The sequence below is a fragment of the Anastrepha ludens genome, chromosome 2, assembly GCF_028408465.1.
Source record: "Anastrepha ludens isolate Willacy chromosome 2, idAnaLude1.1, whole genome shotgun sequence".
In the NCBI taxonomy this organism is placed as follows: domain Eukaryota; kingdom Metazoa; phylum Arthropoda; class Insecta; order Diptera; family Tephritidae; genus Anastrepha; species Anastrepha ludens.
This window is the reverse complement of record NC_071498.1, coordinates 69,894,012-69,909,041: the sequence shown is the minus strand read 5'-3', so window position 1 is coordinate 69,909,041 and position 15,030 is coordinate 69,894,012. Positions and strand designations below refer to the sequence as shown.

Sequence of the window (15,030 nt, the reverse complement as noted above, 5' to 3'; positions counted from 1 at the left end):
TCCTGCTACAAAATATTGTGTTTTATTATTGTAGTAAGAAGCAGCATAAATGGACTTAACATTTTTTTTCTATTAAGAAATAAATTCCTTAATGATGTACGCTTAAAAAAATATCAATTATTATTATTACAATAAAAATCTAAATAATAAAATCTAAAATTACTAAAGCTATATAACTTGTCCAAAGTCCACAGATATGTAAGTATTTGTAATCAAGGGCGTTACTTAAGAGGGTAAGATTGTTCGAAAGAAATATTTTGTGGCTATTTACAGAAATGCAATTGAAACAATTAACAATTAAATCATTTACGATCGTTTTGAGTTATTCGTAAGGAAGCTTTTTGTAAAAAAGTTATAATTTTTTTTTGCTCCAATTTAGGGAACTTGGGAGCTTGGGAGCATATCTAAAATGAGTATGAGTATATTCTCCATATGAGGAATGCTCTACATTTTTTTATATGAGAAAATTCGCAATATGGTCAGGCCAAAAAAATTTAAAAACTAAGAAGAATTTTGAGCCAATTCAAACTTTTACTTTATTTTACTAAAATTTAATGAGAAATAAAACTGCGTACCCATTTTTTTTAATTCTGGTGTCAAAACTGGACGAAATATCATGTATTTTTTTATTTTGATCATGGGTATATATGTATAATAAAGATCATAGAAAACTACTGCAGTAATACTTATTTTATAGACTGAGACTGTTAAGTGAAAATAACAGATTTATAGAAATATCAGAATTTCAGAAAAATTTGTAGCTGTACTTAATGACTTAAAGTTATGTCTTCTGACTGCTACACTGGCATCAATGCACTGAGTCATTCATAACCCAGCTAACATTTTTAGCTCGTTAAGTCCTTTTAAGTTATTTATGAGTTGCACGTAGAGATTGATTAAAGAAATTGATTAAATGAATATAAATTTATGAACCGTTAAAAACAGTAATAAATTGTCATATTTATTAAACAACTTGCGCTTGAAACCAATTTGATTGAAAAGTATAATAATAAGTTTAATGCAATTATCTCTTAACAAATTAGTAAAGGAACTTCTTATTATTTCTGCAATAAGAACTTCCGTTAAAGAAATTGTCAGTTGGTGAGGAATAAATGACAAAGCGGTATACTAATTTACATTTCAGTGTAATGCACGTGGCCAAGCCGAAGTAGAGAATACCCTAAGAAAAATAACACATACGGCGACTGGCGTGTTTGCCTTTTTTGCCACGAAAAGTTTTTCATAAAATTCGTAGTTATTCGAGACTCTTCAATTGAGCCATATCAAAGTTTCAAGTTATGTTGATTCAAGAGAATGTAAAAATATACCTCATTTTGCTATTATTCCCAACAGTCCGCCAAAATAGCAGACAGTCGGTTACCAGAACAATCCGGATTTATATCCAGCCAAGAATTACGCTTATGCTGCTACAAAAGCAACAGAGATTACAAACTACGTCCATTCCCAAACTCCAAACTCGTTCTTATTTATGCTTATGAAGTAATTTATTGACAAGTAAACGCTTGCAGAAAAATTTTCATTCAAGAACCCTTAAGTCATAGTAACGCTCACATCACATATTCACCTGTTCGCAGCCCTACAATTCTCATTAAGCTAATTAAGCAATCGGCGAGCAAGGCACGCAGTTACTAACTATTAAAAGGCTCTCTCTGAGTTCTCTGAGGGGCCACGAAACTTACTTACGACATATCTGGACAAATCTGTCCAAAAGTGGGTAAAAACAGGTCTAAGTAATTAATCTACTTCAATGCTGTTTCCTTATAACTGGACATTGTCAAATTGACCTTTTAATAATATTTGTTATTACAGAAGGATTTAACAGTCTCATAGGCAGTAAACCACCGAACTCATGAAATACATTTTTAAACATCAGTTTGCGTCTTGATGTTGTTCCACAAATGGATCATATTTACCTGTCTGAATATTTTGAGCTGAATCAAAGGCTTGTGCTTAAAAACTTAATTGAGCTGTGGGTAAAAATTTATTAAATTGTTTTAAGGTTTTTTAAATACTTACATGCCAGCAAGTACGTATTAAATACAGAAAAGATTATCAAATAAATTTAATAAGTGACTTCAATATATCGAAATTTTTATTGTTTAATGCAATAATTCGACTTCATTAGTCATCTCACCTACGTCGGCACCAATCTGCCTGCTTCATATTTTGGTAGCGTGCAATAAAATATTGTCAAATAAAAATATGTTGATGTTTATCTAACTGCATTGGTTCGGCGATATGTTTGTGCCGGTTGTTATGGGTTTGTTATTTTTCGATGGTTGTCAATTGAATGGAAGTTTCTCAGTGGCTGGCACCAAGAAAATAGATAATGGTTGCATCATTCTTTAGTTGGATAGTCAAGAAGAGATGAAGTTACTTTTTTAATTTTGTGAAATTTTTTTAAGAAAGAGGTGAAGTAGTAAAAAAAATATATGTCTAAAAATATTTGAAATAAAGTAATTTAATGAAAGTGTAAAAGCTAAAGTTGGATTGTTCCGCTAAAATTGCTAAGCATATTCGAGATTAACATGATTGCATAACAGTGAACATAACCTAAAATATTTATTTTCAAAGGAGTTAGTGTTTTAAAGAGTTTTAAAAATAAAATTAGAAAGCGAATTGAAAAGAGAAAAAAAAAATGTTAATAAATTTATTAGTTTTAATATATATTTCTTTTAACTAAAAATTTTAACGAAATGCCTTAATAATGATTTAGCGATACCGGGTGATTCATTTAGCGCTTACAATCTTATTTGAATTAGCTACAAATAAAATAATTTCAAAATTCGAAACACTTCAAAAATAAAATTCAAAGTGTTTTACAACTGAAATTAGCAGAAAAGTAGTTTTAATAAATTTATAAATTGAATTATATACAATATATTTTTCCACAAAAGTGAAATGAATATAAAAAAATTTCGCTGTTTGCAATAGAGTAGTCTATTCTATGAACGCCATACACATCAATGGCAAGGGTGATTTCATTTTGCAACTCTTGCATAGTCGCTAAATGATTAACGTAATATTTTTTCTTAACGGCGCACAGTGCGGCCGATTCCCGAAAAGCTGGCCAAAACTCAAAAAATTAAGTAATTGATTCAAAATTTCTTACTCGGGGGTTGTCGGGGTCGCTGATTACGAATTTGGTCTTAAAATTTTGAAACCCCTATCGGCCACCCCCTCATGTGAAATAGCGTATATTCTAGAACATAATCAAGATGCATGTTAATTTATATGTTTTCGGGGTCGCAAGGTAGCAAGTGGTAGCAGCTGAATCTTGTTTTATTCAGTAACCCTTACTTTTTTGAGTAACCTTTAATAGGTTTCAAAGCAGCATATGACGGCGTTGTATTACTATACAGTTTGAAAACTCAAATTTTATAAAAAAAATTGCAAAAAATGTATCTACGTATTGCTGCAGCTAAAAATTTTGTGTCGAGGTATTGATATGTACTAAAGATTTCTCGTATTTTACTAACCTTCCGAAGATGATTCCATTTGGTTTTGTTCAATTTACTCCGTTACAAAATCTTTCAAATGTGTACAACTTTCACTATTCATCGACAGTAATACGATGCTCAAACGAAGGCCACGTTGCGACTGAAAATACAGAGGATACTTAGGGTGCAGGACGTTGCTATGAACGGTTTTCACTACTCAAGGCATTACTGTAGCCAACCCAAAGACAAAAAAACTCTATCTAGAAACTTTTTTTTTCGACTTTTGGCCAGCTTTTTGGGAATCGGCCGCACTGTGCGGCGCCCTAGAAAAAATCGTTTAATGGAGTCACGTTGCAGCTTTAAGGCGACCAATTTACATTACCGCTTCCTTTGATTTGTCGATTTTCGATTTTCCACATTCGAGTATAATGTTTGGCTACTTTTTTCAAATGAAAAGCGATCAATTTCCATCCAAAAAATAAATTTCTGATACGCCACGGATATTATTTTAGCTGTGAAGTTTAAAAACTCGCTACTTGAAATTCCAAACACTAGATGGACCACCCTGTACCATATAATACAAACATACTATTACATAAGTGAAAATTATATATTAGTAATTCCTTACTATTTTTTTTTTCCTTTTTCATATTTTTCCCCATTGCAACTTATTATTTGAAACTTCTTTTTCAGCAATTTCTATGGTAAATATAATCACCCGGCCAAGCCGTTACTCCCCCATCCGCTGATATGGAGCCTACCACCAGTGCAGAAGCTGCTGCTGCAGCTGCTGTTGGACCCGATCCACGCCTCGAATTAATGGGCTCTTTTGTAATAAAATCACTTAAATTAAAACCGGAAAAATGGACACGTGTCATAACGGTTGAAGAACACAAAGCCATCATAAAAGAATTTCTGGATCGCCCCATACCAATGGTGCTGGTGATAATTCTGACACAGGCCGCCCAATTGGTACCATCCACTACCTTTCCCCTCTCACAGCTAAAGAGCAAAGGGGTGTATTTTATTAAGAAACATCCACAGCCTGTGCCACGGGAAGAATGTGGCAATTTTATTATTTTTGGTGACTTGGCTACACGCACCATCGATCAGCTGTCCGCGTTGGTCGAGGAGGTGCTTGTACCATTGCTCTCCAATGATGTCAACTACAAGTCGTGGCCCACAATGGTTGCACAGGATGTGCAAAAGCATGTGCATAGTTTGAAGAGCACTGTACATCAAGTGAAGGGGCAGGTGAGTGGTGAGACCATACTCGCTATGCCTGTTGGAGTTGAGCTGATTGTAAAGTTGGCTGCTAAATTGAATGATTCACGGCGCATAGCAATCGATTTGTATTTAAAAAGTGCCATCGAGGGTGTGGTTATCAAGTGGGCCGAACAAATACATGAAGTCATCAAGGAGAATCCATCGAATGCGTTTCAAAATGGTCAGAATCCGACGCCAAACATTGGTGAGTACGCGAATTGTTTGAAGCAAATGTTCCGCACTTATTGATGGCGATAGGCGCCGCAGCATCTTATGCGCAGATTAGGGATGTCAATATTAGCGTTGATTATTGATACCACGATTTTGGAATAGATTTTTTATAATCCCGGTATTTCGGGACTCGACACGGAAAATACTTTATTAAATTCTTTAAAAAAATCTTTAAGCATGTAGTTTTTGTTAAAAACTAAAATATTAAAAAAAGATTTACTAAAAATGACAAATAAATATTATATTCTAATATTTTTTATTTAGTTCAGGATAATACAAGCAAGCACTTCTTAGAACCGGAACTTTTTCTACGCCAATACAGTTTTCAAATTGTATTTACTTGTGTTTAGCTTAAGCAGCATCGGTCAGGTGGAAAAATGTTCCTTTATTTTTTTAAATTCCTCTTTGAGCTAAAAACACCAATATGACTCTAAAGAATCGGTAACTTTTATTTTATTATATTTAAAATGCTTCCTTAAGAAGAGCAAATTATTTGAAATAAATTTTGTTGATAATTTTTCGTACTAAAAAGGAAAAATCTAGAATTTGCATTAATACTGACTTTTTTTCAATATGATTTGATTTCAAATATTTCCTAGCTGAAGTGAAAAAATTTAAAAATTTTGTTATATCAACAGCATCCCTAGTGCAGACGGACTTACGGCGTTCTAAGTACTGCAAAATATGTGAAATTGTAAAACTCGAAGTGGTAGGAAATTATATGGGATATGAATTATAAATATTAAAAAAATAACGTATATTTAAACTACGTAATATTTAAACTATTATTTGAATGAATATTTAAGTTTGATTCCTATGCCCCCACTGAAAGAAACCGGTAGCCAAGGATTTCTAGAAAACAGTAACCCTCGTGCCATTGGAGATGACAATGAGTGCGTTAGGTTTTACAGTGTTAGAAACAATTCGCATGCTGTTTTCATCGAAGAATACTCCTATTGAAATCAGAAAGATTTTTAAAAATAAGGGTCAAATGAATTGTTTTTTTGGACATCGTGGGTGCCTTCAATAACATATATCCGGAGGCAATAACAAGATCGCTTACTGAAATGGGAGTAAACGGTGCGCTAGATTCGTTTATAGAATGAATGCGAATTGGACAGATTTGAGCGAAACATCAATTTCCTGTCCGGGGCACAATTCAGGAAGGTGTAATCCCTCCACTTATGTGGAAACTGACGGTCAATAATTTTCTGCGAGATTTTGGAAAATAGGAGGAAAGCTAATTATGATACATACGCCGATGATATATTAACAGCACTCTCGGATAAACACCTTCCAACATTATGTGATCTTCAACAAAGATCAGGCAACAGACTATCATTTTCGTGTAATAGTCGAAGAATAGAATTATAGTAAATTCGGAAAAACCAGATATGATACTGATACTGATGTCTTCCTTCATGGCAGTGACTTCCGCTTGAAATACACTACAGCGATCGGGTAGGCGGAATGATTGCTTTATCTTCAGTTTTTCGGGGTAGACCCCTCCACCTACTTTATTATCCAATATTGAGCCATCTGTATAGATAGTTATTTCATTTTCATGTTCAATTAGGCAGTTATCCCAATCTTCTTTCGAAGGAAACATTGAGATAAAGGATTTGTTAGGGCTAATGTAATTGGTATAAAAGAAGGCTGTTTTACAAGGAATACAGGTGAATTACTCCAATATTGTCGAATGATCTTTAGAGGTCGTTCTGAATGAGTTTATTTCCCTTAATCAATGAACTGATTTTTCATCCACTGGTTTACCGAATAATTCGATTGGTAGTAAGTTCAGCATTATATTGAATGCATCTGTAGGTGTACAGAGACTGGTCATACTTTGTATATGATCCATAGTCTTTTTGATGCACCCCCCTTCTAAAGCCGGCTACTGAGCCACTTTGTGATGGAGGAGCTACTTCCGGAACATTGTGTTTAGTAAATAGAACCATTTCGGTTTTGTTTGGCGTTTTACCTCGTTTGCTTTCGACCACTTTCCAACTGAATTTAATAGTTCTTGCATAATTTTACATAGCGTATTGAGAAATTCCCTTCTTACTGCCATATCAACATCATACGCGTAGGCTACGATGTGGGCTCCACTCCCCTCCAGACCCTTTAGCAATACATTTATTGCTAGAACCCAGAGAAGAGGAGAGAGCACATCGCCTTAAGGTGTTCCTCTGGTATCTGTATTCCGAATGTTTGATTTTCCAAGGGTTGCATTAACAAATCTGCTCGAACGCATGTTGTTGATCAATTCAACCACAGACCCGAAAATCCGCAAATTAGTCAGTGCCTGTGATTAAATTTAAAATTAATATGGCAAAGGTGATGCGGCCTTCACTTAAATACAGAATATTCCAACTTAGGTCGTGCAAGCGAGGTAAATAGTAAAGTTTGAACCAAATCAGCGGATGAGGGAATGTAGAATATTACAATACTTAGAAATTATATAATTTAAACGACTCAGAAATAGGAATTTTTAATAAAAAATCACTCCCAGATCGGAAACTTCTTTTATAATGGTGAGACGGGAGCCTGTTATTAAATATGAAATAACAAATAACTGCCTAGACTTAGACTGTCGTCTTCCTTAAATTTAGTGCAGGCGATTTTTATCACACGTATAGACTGTACCGACTTGGAGCCTGTGATTAATTCAAACCAGACGTACAAAATTTAGTGAATGCAGCAAGTTTGGTACGGTTGACCTAACACCATTATACTGGCTATTGGATGTATATAATTCTGTACGAACAATTAATATACAATAATTGTTATATAATCTCATATACATATAGGGTGGGCCACGTAAAATTTGCTTTTTGAATCGGCTATAAAAAAAAAACTAATCAATATTTTTTCAAACTTTTTTATTTTATTTTGAAGTTTGAACCTAGTCATTTATGAATAAAAAATAATATCGTTCAAATGGCCGCCACGACTGGCTTTACAGTAGGCCATTCGATCAACCCAATTTTTAAGCACATTTTCGATTGATTGGGCTCCAATTTCATGAATAGCAACTTCGATTTCGTGTTTTAAAGCATCAATCGTCTCTGGATGGTTCGCACAGCGTTTGTCCTTAACGGCTCTCCACAAAAAATAGTCCAACGGGCTTAAATCATAGCTCCGAGGCGGCCAATTGATATCGGAATTCTAAAACGGTAGCCAAAAGTTCGAGTGTAACTTTGGCAGTGTGACAAGTTGCACCGTCCTGTTGAAACAAAATGTCGTCCATGTCATCCTCTTCAATTTTTGGAAACAAAAACTCGTTGATCATGTCACGGTAACGCTCGTCATTTCCTGCAACCGTGGAAGAAGAAGAAGACTCACCACTTTGGAAATAGGTTTTCAATATTTCCTAATTTTTGTTCAAGCGTATAGCGTCCCATTTCGTAAATGTCAAACCTTGAACACATTTGACATGCCATTTCTGTTACCATTCTCAAAAAATATATTAGGTGGCTCAAAAAGCAAACGCTATATGGCCCACCCGTATAACCAAAAATAGTAATAGCAACAGTAATTTTGGAGTTGAATGTCTCGAAAGCCTGTCATACTGGGGCTCTTCTGAGCTCATATTCGCATTCAATGCGTCAAAATCTGTTCCCCTGGACCTGGAGGTTAAATCTTCTATAGCCCGTGCTATAAGTATGCCCGATTCGCTAAGCGCCTACGGATTAAAACCTCCCCGACCACTGCTTCCAGTTTCCCACTTTAATGGTGAAGACGCATTTGTCGAACGAGTTCATATGCGCTCAGTCTGCAGTTCAGTTGTCGTTCCACCAGTGTCCGCACTTCCGTGAATCGCACGCATCGATCGCTGACATATCGCACCCTAAATACAAAAGGGTCACAACTCAAAATGTACCTTTTGCTCAAATATGAGCGAGACGTTATCAATAAAACGGTCCGCGGATGACATATGGCAAAAATAAATTTTTTGTTTTTTGGTAGGACTGTTATAAGCTTACATGGCAAATTTCAGCGTGATATGTCACATAGTTTGTTTTCTGTGCTGCTGTAAACAAGTCAAGCTCGAGTGTGGAAAATTTTGAGTTGTGCCCCTTTTGTATTTAGGGTGCGATATTTTAATCGGTGTAGATATTGTTTGAAACATCCTTGACCAGAAAGGAACTGCGTCACATAGAAATTCAGTTTCCCATGTTTCCATTTCCTCCAGGTCCGCATAATTTTTGAAAGTCAATCTCCCCTGGTTCATGGTTAAAAATTTGTGTCGTTCAGTGTGGATGATTACACTACTATACAGATGTCTGAAGAATTTGGTTTAATTTGGCTAAAAATTTGACAAGTTTAAAATAAAAGTCAATCACACACATACCAATAACAACAAAGATAATTTGATATTCAATGATTTACCTTGGCCTTTTAATTTTAAATTTCATATGAGAAAGCATCAAGAAAATGCGATGAAGACATCTCCAACACCCGATGCTCCCAAAAAAATTATTGCTTAATGACGTTTCAGTCCATTGCATAACTTCGGCGACTTTAAGTTTGGCAGCATTATCATCTATGCTTCTACTTTCAAATGTAATTACAAGTAATGTGGCACCAGTTCGCGAAGAGAGTGATTGTATTTTTCGGAATCGAGCTAACTTGTATATGGCTACTAGTGCTTCTATATCTACTTGGTATACTTACTTTATAATATTAAGGTTTTCAAAATAGGTTCAGTTATGAACCTTTGGTGGTAACACTCGTATATGGTAAAAGTACCGTATTCCCACTGAATAGCTCGAACCCTTCGAATCTCGCTCCTATCATGAACTGCGAACATCTTCACCGAAAATTTATATTTTCCATTTTCTGTTCTTAAGAATACAAAAATTCCTTTTATAATCATTTGCATCGGTTCCCTCTTTATTTCTTCACAAATCTCAATTTTCATCCCTTAAAAAACGCTGTAGTGACATGCATAAGGTGCGATTGCAGATCCGCCGAGTAGAGACTGATTTAAGTTCATCCCTCTATATTCGAGTTAACTTGTAGATTGCAAATATCAAAGTTTTCTCATTAGTTGTCTTGAATTCTCAGAATCTCACTCCTTTTACGAACCGCAATACATACACTACCGGTCAAAAGTTTGGGTTCACTTGAAAAATTGTAAAAAAATTTCAAATAATCATGATTTTCTTCGTCAAAGATTTTTTAATATTGTTATTTTACAGAAAGTAATTGTGTTTAATACAAAATATGTTAACTTTTAAAGAAACCCGCAAGTATTTGTTCATATTTTCGTTTCCTTGAAATATCCGCCTTTGGCTCGTATTACAGCATCGCATATTCTGGGCATCCTATCAACTAATTTACGCAAAGATTCTGCTGTTATTTGATTCCAGCAATTTTGTAGAAATGTCCAAAGTTGTTTTGTATTAGTAGGTTGCAATATTCTTACTTCTCTGACCAACTCGTCCCACAGGAACTCGATGGGGTTACAATCCGGCGACTGAGGATGCCATTCCATATATTTCAGTTGTTTTTGATTTTCTTTGGCTGCAATGTAATCCTGGCAAAATTTTGAAGGGTGCTTAGGATCGTTATCCTGCTGGAAAACGAATCCACTGCCCACAAGTCTTTTCCCACACGGAAAAGCGTGCCGTTGAAGTATGTTGTGGTAGACTTTTTGTCCACGATACCCTTAATTTGTACAATGTTTCCAACTTTTTCTCCAGCAAAGCATCCCCAGACTAACACTAACCCTCCACCATGCTTAACTGTGGGAACAACACATTGGTTCATCATGCGTTCACCGACAAACGGCCAATATGTTGGCAGCGTCGTTTGTTGAAAATTTCAAATTTGGACTCGTCCGTGAACAAGACTTTAGACCATTGTTCGGTTGTCCACTCTTTATGTTTTTTAGCCCAATTAAGTCTCATTACTTTATTTTGCTTTCGAAGTAAAAGTTTTTTGGCGGCGACGCACCCTTTTAGGCCGTAGTTTCTTAGTCGTCGCTATACCGTCGAAACAGATACTGGAGCCTCGCGCGAGGAATTGAGTTGTTCGCGAATTTCAGGGGCTGTTAGAAAACGATTTTTTTTGCTTACAACACATATGAACTTATCCTCTCCATTTGGCGAAGTTTTAGGCTTTCCAGAACGATGACGACTCTGATTGCAACCAGTATCGCTCTTTCTTTGTAACGTTCGCATGACAGCATTTTGAGAGACATTACATTAAAGATGACACCAACAATTAGAAATATAACTCTTGAAGCGAGTTTTGCAGCAGTAAGATGTTACGCGTAATAGGCACTAGACGCATTGACAGAATGCAGCAAGTCATAACCCTTAATGCTTGATCTACGCGTCTCCCACAGTCACTTTGTAAACAATAACAATCTCCTAAACTCAAACTAGTAGCAGAACGCACGTTTTAAAAACAAAACCACTAATAAGCCGACTTTATTGTGTAAAATTGACTTATTTGTGTAAAGGTGATTTTTTAAAAGCTATAGGAAAGTTTTTCAAAAAAACACACGTAAAATTCAGAAAAATGCATGACATTTTGACGTGATAACGTCTTATAATTCGATTTAGCTGGCTGAACGCACGAAAAAATGTGTCGTTACCTTGCTTATTTGTCGTTACCTTGCTCATTAGTGTTACCTTGCTCTTTTGTCGTTACCCTGCTCATTTGTCGTTACCTTGAATGAACTGCAAGCGAAAGCGCGGAACGAACAAAGCAAACGAACGGCAACGTTCGACATCTTGCTCTCTCCTACTTAAGTGAGCGTATATATGTATGTATGTATATGCGCATATGTACATATATAAATTCACGTATTTGTATTTGCATATGCCTTCTTATTGATTATTATTAATTTGATTTACTTGAAGAATTTAAAATAAAACCAAGTTTGTTAATAATACCTGTTGTTTTAATGTTATCATTATTAATTTTTTTATTATATATGAAGGAAAAAATGTATGGTAATATTTACCATATACCTTATAAGATATGTTGTATACTAATATATGTATATAAACATGCATATACATATACAATTTCGCGCAATTTTCAAAAAGAACAAATCTATATGTAAAGATGCATACAAGTCATATGGACATATCAAATATACGAATCTATTCCGTGCGCAAGCAAATGTAAGCTAATGTGCTTGAACTGCAAGCGAGAGCGCGGAACGAACGACAAAGAGCACAATCGGACCCCGCGTTCGGCAACGTTCGACATCTGGCTCTGTCTTACTTGAGTGAGCATATATATGTATGTATATGTATTATATGTATATGCGCATTTGTAATATATATAAATTCACATACTTGTATTTGCATATGCCTTCTTCCTGTGTGCATGGTAATGAACCATTTCTCTGTTGAGAATAGGGCGATGATAGAAAAAGTAGGAAATGAAAGGGAGTGTTTCGAGTGTAAAGTGTCTTGAAAAAGGCAAATCGATGATGGTGCCTCTTAGTGTTGTTGACTTATTAACGTCTGATGCACAATCGAAATTGAAGATATCTTTCATGAATTTGATAAATGTATCGTCATTTTTCACGTTTGTGTAAATGTAACTTGATCAATTCCATTGCAATTCCATTTACCTCCTCCTCTATATCCATACAAAATATCTATCAAACAAATAAAATTAAAATTTTGTTTTGAAAATTGCAACCATTCCATCAATATTTTCTTATGACGTTGTCACGTTAAACTATCGTCAGTAAACCGACTTTACAGACAACCTCTTTTTATTTAAATCGATAGCACAGTCCATATAATTTAAAGTTTGAAGATTATTTCATGCAAATGTTGACCGCGACTGCGTTTCAAATGGTCCATCCGCTTAGTCCAATTTTGGCATACTCATTCCAATGTTTCGGCCGGTATCTCACATATAAATGCTGTAATGTTGTCTTCCAATGTGTTAATTGAAGCAGGCTTGTCTGAATAGACATGAGCTTTAACATAGCCCCACAAAAACTAATTTAAAGACGTTATATCGCACGATCTGGGTGGCCAATTGACAGGTCCCGAACGTGAAATAAAATGTTCACCGAACTCACCTCTCAACAAGTCCGTTGTTACGCGTGATGTGTGGCATGTGGCACCGTCTTGCTGAAACCACATGTCATGCAAGTCAAGCTCTTGCATTTTGGGCAAAAAAAGTTGGATATCATTTCACGGTAGCGCTCACCATTCACAGTTACGTTACGATTCGCAGCATCTTTGAAGAAGTACGGTCCAATGATACCTCCAGCCCATAAACCGCACCAAACTGTGACCTTTTCTGGATTCTTTGGTAGCTCTTGGAATTCTTCTGGCTGATCTTCACTCCAAAATCGACAATTGTGCTTATTTACGTACCCATTGATCCAAAAATGAGCTTCGTCGCTGAGCAGAATTTTTCGATGAAAAAGTAGATCTTCGGCCAACTTTCCAAGAGCCCATTCACCAAAAATTCTGCGTTGCGGTAGGTCGTTCGGCTTCAATTCTTGCACCAGCTGTATTTTGCTAGGCTTCACACCTTTCGCAAAATTGTCCACTTTGTTGAGTAACAGAGGCCCTACTGCTGCGAACGGCGACGAATCGATAATTGATGGTCATCATTAACACTGGCCGATACAGCTGCGATATTTTCTTCAGTTTGCACTCTACGTAAGCGTGTTGGTGGTTTGATGAACAATAATGTAAATTTGGTTCTAAATTTAGTCACAATAGCTCGCATAGCCGCTTCAGTGGGTCGATTAAAGTGACCATAAAATGGAAGAGGCGCGCTATAAACTTTCTTAACAGAACACACACAAGCGGTGTTCGTTTGTAAGACGATTCATGGTGAAATTATAGACCAAACTGAAGATGTTTGCAGTGAAACAAAACACGAAACGTGCGTCAGCTGTTTAAACCAACTGTTTAAAAAGATAATAGCTAAAAAATCACCCGTTATAAATTGAATTAACAATTCCGATTCGAAGGCACCGTAGTTACTTAGTACAATGTTTTATATTTGGTTATTGTATTGCCATAATTACACGTTTATATTAACCTATTAAATTGTATATGTATATTTCCGTGTTATCATATATTATGTGATTTGGTTTGGGTAGTGATAGCTGTTGTAGTGAGTTCCCGGATGTTTGTTTTCGGGCTGGTAGTTTTTACAAACTGGAAAACTTGTAGTGAAGTTGGTGCGATTATTCATTCCTGCATTGTCCTTCTTTCGCTTTTCTGAATTTAAGCGGATGATGCAGGGATGTGTTTATTTGGAATAACCACTATCCTTTGTACTCTTTTTCATTTGAAGAAATCGCTTTCTGGAACAACCGCCTCAAAAACTTATCCTTCATCTTCGACCAATTGCGTGGTGAACGTATACGTGCCATGGCTTTGGTGTTGGAGTACACCGATAGTGCGTATCATCCATGCTTCCAAGGTATATTCAAGAATGTTGTAACAGGTAAAGAACAAGCTAAAAAAAACAAAATATTTGAAGAACTTTAAGTTTATCTTATTTCTTTTTATATGTTAGCGTTGGCCGAAGCGAAAGACATAACACTCTATCTGAATCCTTTGAAGCGCCTAATACAATTGTTGGAAGAATTTGATTTCGCCGAATGTAAACCATTGCTAATACCGTTAATGTACGTAGTTTGTACTATGTGGGGCAATTCGCGTTATTATAGTAACTCTTCGAAAATAACGGTACTGCTGAAACAAATCTGTAATCTGATTATACATCAGGTAAATAGTATATAATAGATATTCACGGGAACTTAAAATTCTATATTGGCTAAAATTTATTTTTTATTTTCTTGATTATTAGGCCAAGCGTTATCTCGATCCTTCCTCGATATTCCACAGCGATATTGATGAAGCAATGCAACGACTCACACAATCTATACAAATCTTGAAATTCTTTCGCGAACTTTTCGAGTACTACAAAGAACACCTGGCTGACTTCTTTCCTACGCCTGAGGAGAGACCACCGATTTTCTGGACCTTTCATCCAAATTCCGTTTTCAATCGCTTTAATGCATTTTTGGAACGTCTAACAACCATACAATGGTGTGTTTATA

General features: G+C 35.7%; 1 protein-coding gene across 2 annotated transcripts in view; it reads left to right on the top strand.

The window, feature by feature from the left end:
* Positions 1-4,211: 4,211 nt before the first annotated feature.
* The window catches only part of LOC128871775 (dynein beta chain, ciliary), a 44,495-nt gene continuing 33,676 nt past the window's right edge, over positions 4,212-15,030 (top strand). For both annotated transcript variants that reach the window (XM_054113831.1, XM_054113830.1), the window contains exons 1-4: positions 4,212-4,932; positions 14,259-14,411; positions 14,484-14,695; positions 14,778-15,019. In XM_054113831.1, the coding sequence (XP_053969806.1) occupies positions 4,212-4,932; positions 14,259-14,411; positions 14,484-14,695; positions 14,778-15,019 (1,328 nt within the window). The remainder of the gene's footprint in view (positions 4,933-14,258; positions 14,412-14,483; positions 14,696-14,777; positions 15,020-15,030) is intronic.